General features: G+C 27.3%; 1 protein-coding gene across 1 annotated transcript in view; it reads right to left on the reverse strand.

Annotated features, from left to right (window-relative positions):
• Positions 1-16,504, reverse strand: part of LOC129988748 (sodium/calcium exchanger 2-like) — a 79,744-nt gene that overhangs the window by 43,630 nt on the left and 19,610 nt on the right. The window contains exon 2 of the mRNA XM_056097016.1: positions 445-819. Within this exon, the coding sequence (XP_055952991.1) occupies positions 445-812 (368 nt within the window). The 5' untranslated portion in view covers positions 813-819. The remainder of the gene's footprint in view (positions 1-444; positions 820-16,504) is intronic.

Genomic DNA, 16,504 nt, shown 5'->3' on the forward strand with positions numbered 1-16,504 from the left:
CGTTCTACTTTAAAATGTTAAACAGCTGTGAGCGCGAACAGTTTTGATAGCAGGATATCGTATTCGTTGGATCGCATGTTCCAAGAACTCCTCAATTTTCCAATTCCTTTCGAATGTAAGTGAGTTTAGTGCATATTTAAATCTGGATGAGAATTAAATATCTTCCACTTAAAATGTTAAACAAATGTTTGGAAATGGGAATATTTCCTCAGGTATCAAAGATAAAATTTAAAATTGCGAGGTCTATCCTTAGCGTCTCCTGAGTAGCTGCAAATCTATATATTAATAGACCAAAACATAACAAAGAAAGAGCATTTCAAATACAGTAAAACTCTGAAAAGATGCATTTCAAAACAAACAATACTCTACAGCAGTATGTTCCTCTTTAGGATTAAGGAATTACAGATCTTGTATCTAAGAATTACTAAACATAAAAATTCTTACTTGTTGCCCACAATCTCTATGATGGACAATAGAATCTCAGGTGCACTGGAACCAAGGGCCATCAGTGTGAGGTTGGCCACCGTGTCATTCCAGACCTTGACCTCGATGACCTCTGGCTCCAGCTCGTTGGATGTCGACAGCATGATTTTGCGCGTTTTGCTAGTGATTTTCTCGATGGCACACATGAAGATGTCGGCGATGATGGCGATGCCCAGAAAGCAGTATAGCAGGGCCAGCAGGTACAGGAAGGCCCGCACTCCCATATTCCATTTGGACTCGTCGAAGAACGGAAGCAAGAGACCCGGTTCGAGACATTTGTCGTAGAAGTAATCGGGCAAAGTTGCATTGAGTGTATTGTTGGTGGCCATGCTGAATCTGGATGGAAAGGAGAAACAAATTTATTTCAAAATCAAATGATAAATAATAAGTAAAGTCAAGTGCTTTTAACCCTATCGTTATATACGTCATATATATGTGACGTGTTCAACGACATATGTATGTGATGTCTCTATCATTTTACCCGAATTCAGCATCACTTATATGTGAGGCCCCTATTTTCCTAACCGAGTCCAACTTTACATATATGTGACGCCCCTATCTTTTTACTCAAGTCCATCGTCACATGTATATGACGTCACAGATTCAAACATTCATTCATTCTCAGATTCACAGAGATTCAGTGTCACACATATGAGATATGGCCATTTTTTTACCCGAATCTAGCGTTATTTACATGGGCATCAATATTTTCTTACCCGATTTCACTATCACATATATGTGACGTCTCGATATATGTGTTTTTAAAAGTGCCTGACGACACAAACATGCGAAGAATATTCATTAGGTAGTCGATAATTGTATGTCCACTTAGTGAAAAAAAAATATCCCTTTATGTTCATTTAGCATAAGCTAAAATGAAACAAAATTATAATCTGATTTGATAATTGTTTTTTTAAATATATGTCAATATATACATGATTTCATAAACTAAAAGACTGTCAATTCAATCATAATTTGGTTCAATATCTAATAAACATCTGTAATTCTATTGATAAAATTGTATGCAAAATTTCAACAATGCTGATCGTTGCATTTTTGAATTTTCATGCTCATTTTAACAATATTTGTAGATGTAAATTGTTTTTATTGCTTTGACAAGAGTTTTATTTTTAAAAAATGAGAACCGAAATTATAAAGAAAACGATTTCTTTCAATGCTCAAATAAAAACGAAAAATTCGAAGATAAAGCAGTTTTTTTTAACACATATCCCTTCCACAATTTAGACATGATCATTTTCTGCCTTTTTTATTACAAAACTCTCGGAATAGCAGACTGTGCGATATTGACCCCTTCCCTACTAGAAAGTAATAAGAGAACAAAGCAGAAAATTAAAACAGATACGACAGAATGTTCTGACAAAGAATTAGAACAGTACCATTTAGGATTATTTATAGAGTATCTCTACGAAATCTTTATAAGCAATGAATGTCATTCTTTTATTCTCATATTCTCTTACTCTGAATAAAGCATAATTAAACAGCAATCAAGCTATGTTTATTTTATTGTTCCAATAAAGATACCAATTAAGAAACTATAGATCTTCAAACAGTGTAGTGGATCTAAAAATCTCAATTAGCAATCCATACAGAATCAATGGCAATTACAGAAATGGTGACATCATTAACACCAAAAATGACAATTGCTCCTCTGATGCTATTTGCATATCCAGTTATTAGCAAATAACAAACAGATATTATTTTACTTTGAAATCATTATTGTTTAATGTGCAATGGAAGTAAATTTCTAGGACAGGGACTAATAAAGATGAACAGGTGTTTATTTTTCCTTATTTCATATTTTTGAAATATGTACAGTTATGAAATCAAATATATATATTTGAGATAATTTTCAACAGAAAAAAAACTTGCGTGTGGGGGATTTGTATCATGTATTATATTGAAGAATTTATGACAGTAAAATCCCAATGAATCGAAGATTTAAGAAAAAGGATTTATTTACATCCAGTCGATATGTTACAGAGAAAACAAAATGAAATGTCACCTATGTTACCGAAAAAACATTATGGAATCATTATAGAGTCTTTCACAATGTACACATAATAATCATACAAGTTGTGGTGGAATGAAAATCATTATGATACGTGCAGTGGAAGCAAGAGGACCCATGTTTTTGGGAACATTTCTTTAATGGTCACATTTCACACAAAACAAAAACAAAACACAAAAGACAAGACAAGACATTAACGCGCGCACCTTAACAGAACAGCATCTCATTTTGTTATAATTACAATCGCAGTGCACTATGGGATGCGTGCCTAATCAGGCATCGCCATTTATAATCCAAAAGAGAAGACAGAGTACTGCGACTGCTTCAAAGTTACGATTGCAGTAGAAACACATGACATTAAAAAGAATAAATAGTGAATCCCAACCTGTGGGGCGCGATGGACGGTCCTTTTATATTCGTTTCAGGTGTTGTTTTTCGAAAACTGAAAACGAAAATTAAAGAATTCTTTTAAAGAATACTAAATAAATAAAGTGAAAATACCATTAAATGAATAAGATCCATTTTTGAATTATCGTTTGTCCAAACTTTAATTTCTTTTTTAGAACATCATTGATCCCTCTCTGGATATATATTTCGCAAAACAATATCCAGCAATTGCCGAACTTGCATCGAGTCATTTGATGGGTTCTCGGTCATTTATCTGTTTGAACGTACTTTTTCAAATAAAAAACTTAAGCACAGAACAAGCTACACATAGAAAAGATTTGAAACCGAAACTGCCGTATTTTATTCATATATTGAATTTCACATTGAAGAAAAACAATTTGAAAATTCCCAATTAGGTTTTTTTTTTTTCTTTTTTTAATTATTATTTTGAATCTTGATCGAGTATTTTTGTGTTTTCTTATACTGTTGTTTCTAAGTAATAACAACATTATTCGCTTCATAAACATTATGTTTTTATCCTTTTCATGGTAAGCTTTGCTTATTACCAATACACAAAAGCGCGGGTGTGTCATGCATACGTCGCTTAAATATTCAGATAATTAGCCCCTCAAAATATTTTTTGCACAACAGGTAGTTCATATAACCAAAAGATTTGGGAACTGTTGGTCTACATAATTTAGTGTACTTTTTGAGACCTTTAGCAAAGTCAATCATAAATTTGCTGAACGACTTTATTTTACACTCAAACTGTCTATCTTTAATAAATTTATATTTTACTTGACTTCATCTGCAATTTAATTCAGCAGGTAAATATTTTATGAAATAACCGAATTAAATTAAACATTTTTAATAATAAAACATATACATGAAGATCTATTCGGTACATTTTCAAGAAAAAATTACCTTTACAAATTATATATATAAAAAAAAACATTCGAGTTATTCTACAACAACTAATAGAACAGTACTGTACATTTAAAGACATTCATTTACCTTTTAACCTTGCGACGCAATCTCCCATTGAGAAGTACTTCAAAAAATACACAATATTACATACACGTAGGCGGTGAAATTAAAATGAAATCCCGCTGTTATCGTAAATGGACGGAATCGTGTAATCGGGAGTCAACTGCCATTTTAATAATTGCGGATTGATTCATTTCTGGAGATTGCATCTAAATGTGAGTAACTTCTAGGCAGAATTACTCTACATATGGAATAGACTACTTATAAATCAAAAATCGATTTTAAAGATAAAAGCATTATTGAAATTTTTGCATTGTTCTAGGTTTTTTCCAAAATATATGTTTTGGAAATGTTTTCAAATATAGTATTCTGTAAAGTCAAAATATAATAACGATTTACTTAAATCATGACTTTCAATTATAGAACAAAGTGATTTAGTAAACAATAACTCTGGTGCCTCGAAAAACAATCATCAAACACATCTGTTAATTTCCCCAATTTATAAAATATATATATATTTAAGTATATTTGATTACAAAGTAATAAATATATATGATTAGAAAGTATCAAAAATATTTTTAATTAAATATGTTTTTACGACATATAAATTAATATTTAATATTAATTCTTAATAATTTTTTTAATTCTTTCATTTAACTTTACTTGCTTTATGTTTATAGAAAAGAGAAGTCGATAAAAAGATTGCATTCCCTACTTATTATGCTGAAATTCTGTAGATTGATGAAGCACTGATTACCATTAATACACCATTTTTAAATTTTCAGAATTTGACTATCAATTAATCAAATTAAATTCTGATTCCATACTAGTATAGCGACCTAGAGGTGTATTGGAGGAAAAACTACATAAATGAAAATTTCCATTATATATATAATCATAAATAATTAAAAACAATTAAATTTTTTAATTAATTTTTAAAACACTGAATTAAAACGATATTTTTTTTTCAATTCCTACTATTAGTTCACACTGTCCCTATATATATATATATATATATACTCATCCACTCAAGTTCAAATACATTTTTTTAAACTTGTAGTGGAGGACACTTGATGTTAATACATTTTTTTTCAAATATTAAATAATTAATTAAATTTGTCCAGTAATTTCTATTTAGTCATCAAAGTCACCAAATCCGTCACCAAGTCGCCAAATGGTTGCCAAGTTTGTCGCCAAGCTCTGATATTACTGACGCGACACCCGATCATAAATTATATAAGATATATATAAATAATATAAGAAAATAAGTAGGAATTCGATTTAAAAAAAAAATTTATATATTACTTGACGTAATTCTTCATTTATTAGGTAATTTCAAATATTAATTCATTAATTAAATTTAATTAATTTTTAAATGGTCGCCAAGTTAAAAATTTTAATAAGTAATATAAAAGCAATATATAAAACTTGTAGTGGATGACACTTGATGTTAATACAGTTTTTTCAATTCAAATTCTATGTTGCCACTTAATATTGTAATTCTGTCATATGTATATACATATTTATATTAATTGTAATTATTTAATAAAAAATAACTAAAATAATTTTTTCTTGTTGACCTAAGTAGGAATTGACTTTAAAAAAATTTTAATATATTATTTGTTTAATTTAGTTTGTTACTGGGCTTTACATTTAAGATTACGAATAAATTCTTTTTTTTTTCTTTTTGAAAATCAAAATGAGTCACTTGTATTCCTATTTTAAAAAGTGAAGACTAACTTCAATTAGGACAAGCTAGAATTCGGATATATATACATTTTCAAATTCTATTTTTGCTATATTTTTGCAAAAAAAAAAAAAAAAAAAAAAAAAAAAAAAAAAATCCATCATATATTATATGAATAATGTTAAAAGTATGAAGTAATAAAATATTCAAATAATAAATTCCATTAAAAAAAACTTATTGGCTATCAAAGGAGTCTTCGGTCATGCCGAATTCCTCAGTAATTTTAAAGGTTGATATTTATTTTATTTCTCTCTCTCTCTCGCACTCATGTTACGTTCTTTAGCTGAATTTTCTAAAATAAAAACTATTCATACGAAATCTATTATCCAGCTTATCGTGATAACAATGGTCTCTAATAACCAATCAGAATTGTTGTATCATGCTCTATTTCCTGACAATTTACTATAAACAATTTTTGAAAAAGACTTCGAACTTTTGTCAGCAAAGAAAAATAGAAATTTGTAAAGTTTCACAAAAATAGACCTATTTTAAAGTAAACAGGGTCCCCCCCCCCGCCACACTTAGCATCGTCTCAAGTTCATGCAACACGTGCAAAGCGTGAACTGCGAACGAAGTAGGCACAGATAATAATACCATACAATATACAAAGATTAAATGCAAAGAGAGAAAGATTATGATCCATTCTAATGGTCACTTTGTTCTCTCCTGCTTTGCATTCACGCCCGCAAGAGGTCGCGAGCGTTATCGATCAAAACGTGTGATCTAGACCTAGTGATCTAGTTACGTGAAGTGGCATTGGTTCTACTGGGGACAGAACGATTTGTGGAACATAAAATATTCTGGAAAGAACCAATGCCAAAAACTGTTTCTGAATTCTAACGTATTAAATCATTCGGGGTGGTTATTCATAGATTATTTAGTTTCTAGCTTTTCAGTAAGTATATACATCATTGAAAAAAGAAATTATAGTAAGATATTAAAAAAGCATCTTTGAAAAAGAAAACTTGCGTTTTCTCAGCCGTTAGTATTAGTATTCAGCACTAATTTATCATATCAATCTATATTACAACTACTTTAATTTCTTTTCTTTTTTTCATTTGCAACAGAAATTTTTTAAAATGAATAAATTTAAAAAATGAAGTATTAGTTAATTACCAAAATGGAAAATAGTTATTTAGAAACTTTTATTAAAATCGTTAAGACTGAGTTGATTTAACAAACAAATTATGTAGAACATAAACGATTAAAATAATGACAATTTTTTTCACTACAAAGTATTTTTGCCCGACCCTCGCCTTTTCAATATTTTTTCTTAAATTTTGAATCTGTCAATGAATGTTCAAATATTAAAAAGAAATATCAAGATAGCGTTTATACTACTTATAAGCATTTTTACATTTTTTAAGAAAGCATTTTATTTTCATTTTAACCAAATGCGTCTGCTTTTTTTAATATGGTTTAATAATTAATTTTTTTTAAATATTTTACTTATTAACTTATTTATTTCCCTTGCAGGATACAGGATTCATCACCTAAGCTTGAAAATATGCGACACATATTATAGACAGCTACACAAACAAAGAAACATAAATAATACTGAAATTTAAGATATATTTTAGGAAAGGTAACAAGTTACAATAATGGTTACAGAATAATTAATTTTGTTACAATAAATAATTTTAATCAAATATTAATATTAAATAGTTTACACTACTACAAACAATTGCTTGCAAATTATAAAATTCAGTATTATAAAATCAATCCTGTTTAATATTGATATAATAAATAGTTTACACAAAAAATTATACGAGAGCGAATTAAAAACTTATTAATAAGTCCAGAAATTAAAATTATTCAGGCTTTTAAAAAACGTGTTTAAAATAAACAAAAATTTGCTTTTAACGCAAAACAAATGAAAAAATAGAGATGGTCAGAATTCTCATAAAGACTTCAAAAATTTAGGTAAACTTAAAACGTATTGCAAGAAAAAAAGAATGACTGATTTTTATTTTTTTTTATAAGAAATATCAAAAATAGTTTAGCAAAGTGTTTAATGCTGTATTAAAGAATCTGATATTTAAACAGTATCACTGGATATTTAATACAAAATAAAATTTTAATTGTTATCTAGGTCATTCCAAAAATTAAATTGAAACATGGTACAAAAAATATATCAAAGCATAAAAATTTAGCGAGACCATAAATATTAAGGATTCAAGAAACAATAAAAAAATTAGCACCGAAGAAACTTATAAATAAATAACTTAACAAATCAAATTTGAAATAAGATGACCTTTATTAAAAAGAAGTATCTTGTAATAAAGAAACCGTTCATTTTGAATTTTTGAAGCGTTGAAAGCAGAAGCAAAGAAGCTACTACATGCTTCAAAAGATTTTCTTACTGACATTAATTGTAAAGAACCCAGCGCCACGAGGAAAAATAACGCTAAGAATTTACGTGAATTTAGAATATACGTGAAGTCAGATCGTGAGAGAAGTCCATGAACTTTCGTAACACAGCTTGCAGGTGCTGCGGTTAGGAGAAATATTTCTGGGGATGAAGTAATCATGCGTTGATTGATTAGAAAACTTTGGTTCGAACTAAACATGTATGCAGTAAATCATTGTTTAATTGGAATCAATTCACATTCTCATGATACTTGTGAAATTGACCGTCGTAATTTGATTTTGATATTCAATGGATCATTAACAGGAAGAACGTCACAGAACAACATTAGATAGATTAAAATTTGACATGCGCTGTGAGGTTTATCCTGTGAATGAAGAACTGTATAAACTGATTCATTTCTCTATATTTAATTTGTATGTAATTTTAAATAGTTCAGGTGATTACATAAAATGATGATTTTTTGCGAAATTGTGAAATTTTTAATTTAATATTTCTAATGTTTGAACAGGTTTCATTCTAAAACCGGTAGAATTTTGTATCTAAGTCTATATTTTGGAAAATTGTACTTATTTTTATATTTGTATTTACATACGTTTTAATACTATTTTACATCATTAGATGCTATTTTTTCCAATTCTAATTTTTGATAGAGTTTTCTTAAGTAAAATCTCATAAATGAAAATTTAATGCATATTTTTTTGTTCAAATTTGGTATCATAATTTCTCAATATGTTTTGCAGTTCCTGAACTAAAGAATAAGTAATCAAATCATTTAAAAATATTTTATAGTTGTTTTAGTGCTTCAAATGCGCAAGCGATTGAAAATTTGGCGTTATTTATTAATCGAACTCTAATATCTAAAGAACGGATAGAAAAACAGCTTATTTTTTAGTTCAGCAACTAAATAATATGTTTATTAAACTATCCACAAAATTTTAAGCAAATCATTTGATAAACTTCCAGACTAAAGAGTTTTTGCTTTAAGCCTCTTTTTAGCCAAAAAACGTCATGTTTTCCAATTCTTAAAAGAAAAAAGAAAAGAAGAAGAAAAATTACACCGTCAATGGTATATTTTGATTTCATAGATATTTTTTTTTCAATCTTTTTTTATAGAAATATTCAAAATATAACTGTTTTTCAAAAAAATTCATCCCGAACGTCGTCACATACCCTAAGGCATTTGATCAAATTTAGACTTACTTTTATTATCATTTTTTATGCTTTTATTTATATGGTACAATAGGATGTTGTTTTGTTTTCAATTAGCTTGTTTATTTACTTTTAAGTTGTTTTTTTATTGGCTTGTTAATTTTAATATTAATGCATATTATTATTGCTTCAAACATTTAGTTTGGTTTCAATTTTGAGTTGCCATCGTTTTGTATAATTTGTAATTACTCTCACATAATTAAAACGTCCACGTAAAGTGTAATTTGTACTGAAATAACTTTCTTTAAAACAGTTAAACGATAATTGTGAATTCATGAAGTTGAATAAATTATAAAATGGATTATCATGTCGATCCATATTCTTTACGAAAGAAAAACAAAGAAAGAGAACTTTTTAAAAAAAAATGCTTTAAGGAAGTTTAATTATACGTGCCTTTATCTTTAAATCTAGTGTATATGTTGAGATAAAAGTAATAAACGTGATTATGAATAATCATATGTGTATAATTATAACTATTTTATTATAAAAATAAATGTATAAAAATGATTAATTACATTTATCATAACATATACAACACAAGCATATTCATTGTTAAATAGAAGTTATAACAATACACGCAAAACATTTAAAAAATCAATTTAATTACAAAATTCTGCCTAGAAAAAGGTTTCTTTGACTGCTTTATACTAAATAAAAACGTGATAAAAAATCTAGGTATTTTTCTCAGACGAACTTAACACATTTTCTTAAAATAGTACAAACAATTAAATTTCCATCAAAACTTTGTAAACGCATAATTGGGGTCAAAAGACTATCGGAACAATAACAAGATAATTACTTTCTGGATAAAAAAAGAATACGAATACATTGTTCTGAAATAAAATCCACAACAAAGCATTTCAACGCATACAAACTGTACATGAATTATATACGACTAGTATATCCTTTATTCTTAGTAATCCTTTCGATAACATCAATATTCAAAACCCACACGTGACTCGATCTTCGCGGAGAGATAAGTTTAGCTGTTTTAATTCTTGTGAAAAGAATTCGGAAATCGTCTGCCGTCACGTGCCAAACTACACATGACCTGAATTTTCAATTATACCGCCCGGATGTTACGACATAACTGAAATTGGCAATCCAATCAAGAGAAACAAAGTTAAAAGAATAAATAGCAGGAGGATTTTCCCGCCATCTTATAAAAATAAGCTATTGTTCTAAAAACTTTTCACTTTGTCGAAGGTCGATTAACAAAGGTATTCGCGCGCAAAAGAACTCCAATGAAAATTGTTACTCCTTTGACCCGAACAGTCATTGTTGGGTGACGTACTCACGTTCAAGGTTAAATTTCCGGCCTACTGCAAAAGAAATACGACGGAGTTGCTTCTTATTTTCAGGTATGAAGTTCCTCAAGAAAAAGGTTGGGTCAAGAAAAAATACAAAAGGTCAAATTTTTTTAGGAACATTCGTGTGCAGTATGGAACTTTTTTTTCTGCCTTTATAGGGTAATGTTTGGAACAATTTGGCAGCTGTCGGTTACGTCATTCCATAGATTATTCTGTTCATGACTTAAGCATTCGCTTTACTCGGAACCACAATTCTCTTCCGTAGTTGAATCTCCACGAGGTGAAATCATGCATTAAATAGAAAGGTACTTTTTATAAAATGGCTCTAAATTGGCCATTATAAAGACGCAGTTCAATGCCTTGAACGCGATGTGGATGCCAGAAGGCTTCTTGTTCATACATGTAGTTTAATAGCATGTTTTGAATTTATTTGTTACTGTAAAACTTTTGATAGAAAAATTATTTAAAATATTTTTTCTACAAAGAAAATTGCAAATAGCATAGTTTTTTTTTTCTTCTTATTCTAATTAAATTCTAATTATTCACCTTCTTATTCTATAAATCTTATTCCTATTCTAATTTAGATTCTTATCTATAGAATGTTTCAACAAACATTTCTGACACACATAAAATATTATAATATTTACATTAAAATAATTGAATTCATCATATATTTAAAATAAAAAAAGACACATAATAAACTTAATATAAAAGAAAAGAACGATTTTTGCTTGAAGAAAATGCTATTTTGTTATTGATTTGAAAGAAGGATTCCCTTAAATTTTAAATAACTATCACTGAATCAGTCTTTATTTCCCTTAATATTTACAACATTTCAAATTAAAAGACTTCCAACTGATAGAAATCCCTTTAAGGATTATAAAAAAATACTTATGCCATGAAAATAAAATTTTTCTTAGCTATACAGAAATTAAAAAAAAATACAACTTATTTCTTAAAAATTGAATAAGCTAAATTTTAGAATACATTCTAAATTTAATGCAATACGTCTTAAAAGGTAAATCTTATTGCCATTTCATTTGTAAACTGTTTATTAAAGCAGAAAATAAATGCTACTTTATTTCTGCGAAAGACATTTTAAAAATGCCTGTAACGACAAATGATATTTATTGATTTAATGGAATGTTTTCTAATACACATGAAAAGTCTATTCATTTTTATGTACTTGAAAAATATCATTAAAAAGATTGTGGAAAAAGTAAAAGAATCCATTCTTATTTGATGTTACAGAAAATATTTTAACATTCTGCCACATATTTTCTCTAAGTGCAGACAGATAGTACATAAAAGAAAGAAGAAAAAAACTAAATAAAGTATCGATTTAATGGTATAATCCTCAAAAGAAATATATAATATCGTTATATCATGTCTTTATATTGTTATATAAGTCGTCTTTTACCCACTAAGAAAAAATATAATTTGAAAGTTAGATATAATATTCAGTTAAGTTATTATATAGTATCTGTTTTACAATATGTTCAGGGATAAAATGTCTGTCATGACTAATATGGGAAATCATTTTATCCAAAACTTTAAAATAAATTTTTGAATTCCATTGAAAACATAAAAATATTAATTACGGAGCAAAACATTTCAAAATAAAAATTATCGTCCTTTTTTCGTTTATATACGCGGTAAAGTACTCAAGTAGAAAAAGAAAATGGAAGCATTAACTTCACGTTCATTCATAAGCTTAATCCTTGAAATGAATGATGTTTCACTCAATTATGACGTCACATTCTTTTGTTTAGCAATTGGGAAGCTCTTCCATTCTTAAATAAATGCATTTTAACGACAGTAATGTAGTAAAATCAGTCAACAGGACAGTAAACGTTTGGGATAAATCATATTATATAAATAGAATATTAATAGCTATGCAAGAGGATATGAAATATTTCATCAAATTTGCAGACGATGGAAAATTATTGAATTAAAATTATTTTACTTTGGTAAATTACTTTGTTACGCAAATAAAAGAAGAATTTAAAATTAAAACTGATATTTTAAATATATCTACTAAAATATGAAATTATTTAAAATAAAAATGCTTAAAATGTCATTTTTACCAAAAAAACTTCGTTAATAATGGTTTTGATTTTAGTTTTTATAGAATGTCTTTTTAATTATCCGATTCTTTTTCCGTACTTCTTAAAAATTAATGTTTTATCCACAGGGAACACTTTTATAAATAAAATTATAAAAATAATTTGTAATTTTACCTTTATTTTAAAAAAATTGATGTCCGAAAATACTACTTTTCGCCATAATTATGTAAAATATATTTTGTTGGTTTAATTATTTTCTTGTAAGAAAAGTAAAATCAATATGTATCAATTTAAGCACAAGAAAATACTTCAAAGTTCTATCAACTTTTATTTTTATTTATTTGTCTGTTTATTATTTGAGTATTATTATTTTTATTCTGAATATATTCATTTAAATCTGGATCAGATTCTGAGGGCATTACGAAAAAAAAAAATTCCACTAAAAATAACAATAATTTTTTTCTTTTTTTATTGAAAAATTTATTATTTTATCCAGAAAAAACGTTTTTATACCAAAAATTATAAAAATAATTTGTAATTATACCTTCATTTTAGAAAAAAATTAATGTCCTAAATAGTGCTTATTATCGTAATTATATATAGTATCGTTATAATTATATATAATGCAATTAATTTCTTGTAAGAAATGTAAAATCAATATGTATCAATTTAAATTCAAGAAACTATTTCAATGTTCTCGCAAGTTTTATTTTTATTTATTTATCTGTATATCGTTTGCATATTATTCTTTTTATTCTGAGTATATTCGTTAAAATATGGGCCAAATTCTGAAAATATTACAAAAAAAGATTTTTAGTGGAAATGGGTCGATTTCCACTAAAAATAACAATAATTTTATTTCTTTTTTTATTAAAAATCGTTAGTAATTCCAAGCACTATATTTTTTAATGCATTAATACTTCCTTTATTATTATTATTTTTGTTGGAAAACTTTTGCAAACGATCTTCAAGCATTCAGATGTTCAATGAACTGAAGCGAAGAGTTATTTTCGTTTATTAGAGTAATACTGATTATTATAATTACGTTATTTGATATCGAAGTGTGAACTTCATCACCCGAAATACATTTAACCTGTATTCATTCATTCAGATGAGATGCGTTGGTATTTTTTTTAATAAATATTTCATTCAATGCATCTAGGGAAAAAAAAAAAATTTTAAATTAGAATGCCAAACAATGAATGGTATTATTATCAATTTCATATCCGCACGGCCGAGTTCAATATGAGTGTAATTTCTATGGTATGACTGAATGTGAACTCATTTCGATACTGAACTGTTAACTAAGAATGCATAAAAACTCTTAAAATAAATTTTTCATCATTGTTTCTTTCTTTTTCTTTTAATGCGATAGCATTTTTTAAGTAGTGGGTCGTGTATGCCCCATTTCGGTGTGAAAGAAAAATGATGAGTGATAAATGATATTAAGAAAAAACTTTAATTTTAAACAACATGGCGGAATATATTACATTTGATTGGTCAGTCATTATTTTATTTTTACAAATTTCTTCTAGTTTATAACAATGATTACGGGTACACAATAAATGTATTTAATAACGGCGCAACAAGCGTTAATAGAAATCCAATAACGACGGAAATTATTGTTGTACATTTAAAATATTTTTTAATTTATTGAAATTAATAAAAAAAATGTAGGAAATAAAGAATGGATATCTGAAGAAGCTAATTATTAAATTTTAAAAAGATATAAGAAAAAGTTGCATATTGTAATCGTTTCCAAAATTATTCATCTCTCAAAAGTATTTTTTAAAATATCGAATTATAAGAGGCATTAAATTTCTTTATATTAATTGCCTTGCACCTGTTATGTTCATTATGCACATGAACTTTCTTAATATAGATAAATCCCATGAAATCAGATGTTTCATTAAAACGCAATTGTTCAAGTAATGTCTATTTTCAGAACTGTAGTTGTTGTTGTTTTTTTCCCCCTCACTTAAACTGGCCACATAATAAATGGAATTTTTTTCCTCAGTTTTCAACTTAGGAAGAAAATCGTGTTATGAAACATTTTACAAAGCAATAAGCGGCTTGAATTTTGTCGCAGAAAAGAAAGCTATTGTTGAAAATTCTGAAGAAATTTTTTTTGATCCAGGTAAAAAAACTGAACGACTGCTAAATTGGTATCATTAAAAAGAAGAAAAAAAAATGTATCGCAGAAATGAAAATATTGTTGGAAATTGTGAAGAATTTTTTTTTATAAAAATTGTATCGATCCAAGGAAAAAAAACTGCACCGAAATTAAATTGGTACCAATAAAAAGACAGTTCTTTCGTCGAAATTTGTTGTTTTATTAATTAAAATTTCAAAAAAAATTCACTCCATATTGCACGTTTTCACAGTCCAAATTATATTTGAACTAAATTCAGTAGCTTTAGGACAAATTGTGTACCTGTAGACAGCCAGCAAGCATACACATGTACATACATGCGCACACAAATTCACCATTATTATTAATAGAATTGCCTCAATCAAACTTTATACGAAATTTTTTGCTTAGGTGGTTTCCAATCTTTTTTATAGCTATCAAAGAGCATCTATAATAATAATACACATGTTAATACAGTGGAGGGACAAATTTAAATTTTGTTTATTTATTTTGGGTTTGTTCTTTCTTTCAAATCTCTGATTCAATTAGAAGTTGGATAGCACATGCAGTTACGTTGGTCATATTACTCTGAAATGACAATTGATTCTGTTCAATATATTCTTACGGAAATTAGGTTTTGCAGTTAAATCAGGTTAGCTTTCCCAAGCAGCTAAGCAATTGCTTGAAGTTACTAGGATGAAAGAGGCCGCAGTTCAATCAATTGAGAAAATGTTATTGGCCTAATTGACAAATAAATAAATTTGTAAATCAAAAGAATTTTTAAATTTACCCTTTGGGTACATTTGATGTATTAGAATGTTTCGTATTTGTTTAAATTTATGTTTCCTTTTTTTTTCTTTTTTTTTTTTGTAATTCTAATTAGCTTAAAGTGTTTGTACACACTTGAAACTTCGAAAATCGTTCAAAATATCGAATTTTTTTTTATTGCTTAATAATGTCCTCTGATCTTTTAGATTTCAAACGATAACAAGATGTTGTCAATATTCGAAATATTTCTCGAGTTATAATTATTTTTCTTGAGGTGCTTTCATTAAAAACTCTAGTTACGGTTTTTTTTAAACTTATTTTATGAAGAATGATATTTTTCCACTATGTTGCTTCATTCAAACAATCATAACTCAACAAGAAATGAACCAAATACAGTTATTTACATATCAAAATAATCTGTATGAAATAGCGGATGTTTTGTGCCTCAATCAAAGTTATATTTATAAAAATAAATTTTTAATAGCTATTTAAAAGTTAAAATGACAGAAAAAATCTCGCTTTTTCTATTCATTGTTGATGAAAAAATTGTTAAAAAATAACTATATATTTTTATAACTTGATTGAGGCAAACAACATGAAGACTAATATTAGGCATCATTTCCAACTAGAATTGTGTGCCAGTACAAATTAGAATTAAGATATCATGTTTCAAAAAATATGCTAATTAGCTCATTAAATATTATTTAATTAATTAATAATTAGTGAAATATGTTTTTTTTTCTCACTGAAATGAGTTTAAACATATATTAATGACCTACTGTGAAAAAAAATGGATTTTTAAAGTTAAAATTTAAAAAAAAATCTTCTAGTGTGTACGTACACCTTAAATTATCTCAATTTCATGCAGCAGTATAACGTCTTAATAATAAGAAATAAAAATGAATTCTTACGTGAAAGCTACTGCCTTCACATGTTCATAAAATTAAATGCGCTTCAAATACAAAAGTCGTTTCAAATAAATGCGTAGTCAAAGGGTTAGAAAATCGATTAATATG

The sequence above is a fragment of the Argiope bruennichi genome, chromosome 10 (assembly GCF_947563725.1).
Source record: "Argiope bruennichi chromosome 10, qqArgBrue1.1, whole genome shotgun sequence".
In the NCBI taxonomy this organism is placed as follows: Eukaryota; Metazoa; Arthropoda; class Arachnida; order Araneae; family Araneidae; genus Argiope; species Argiope bruennichi.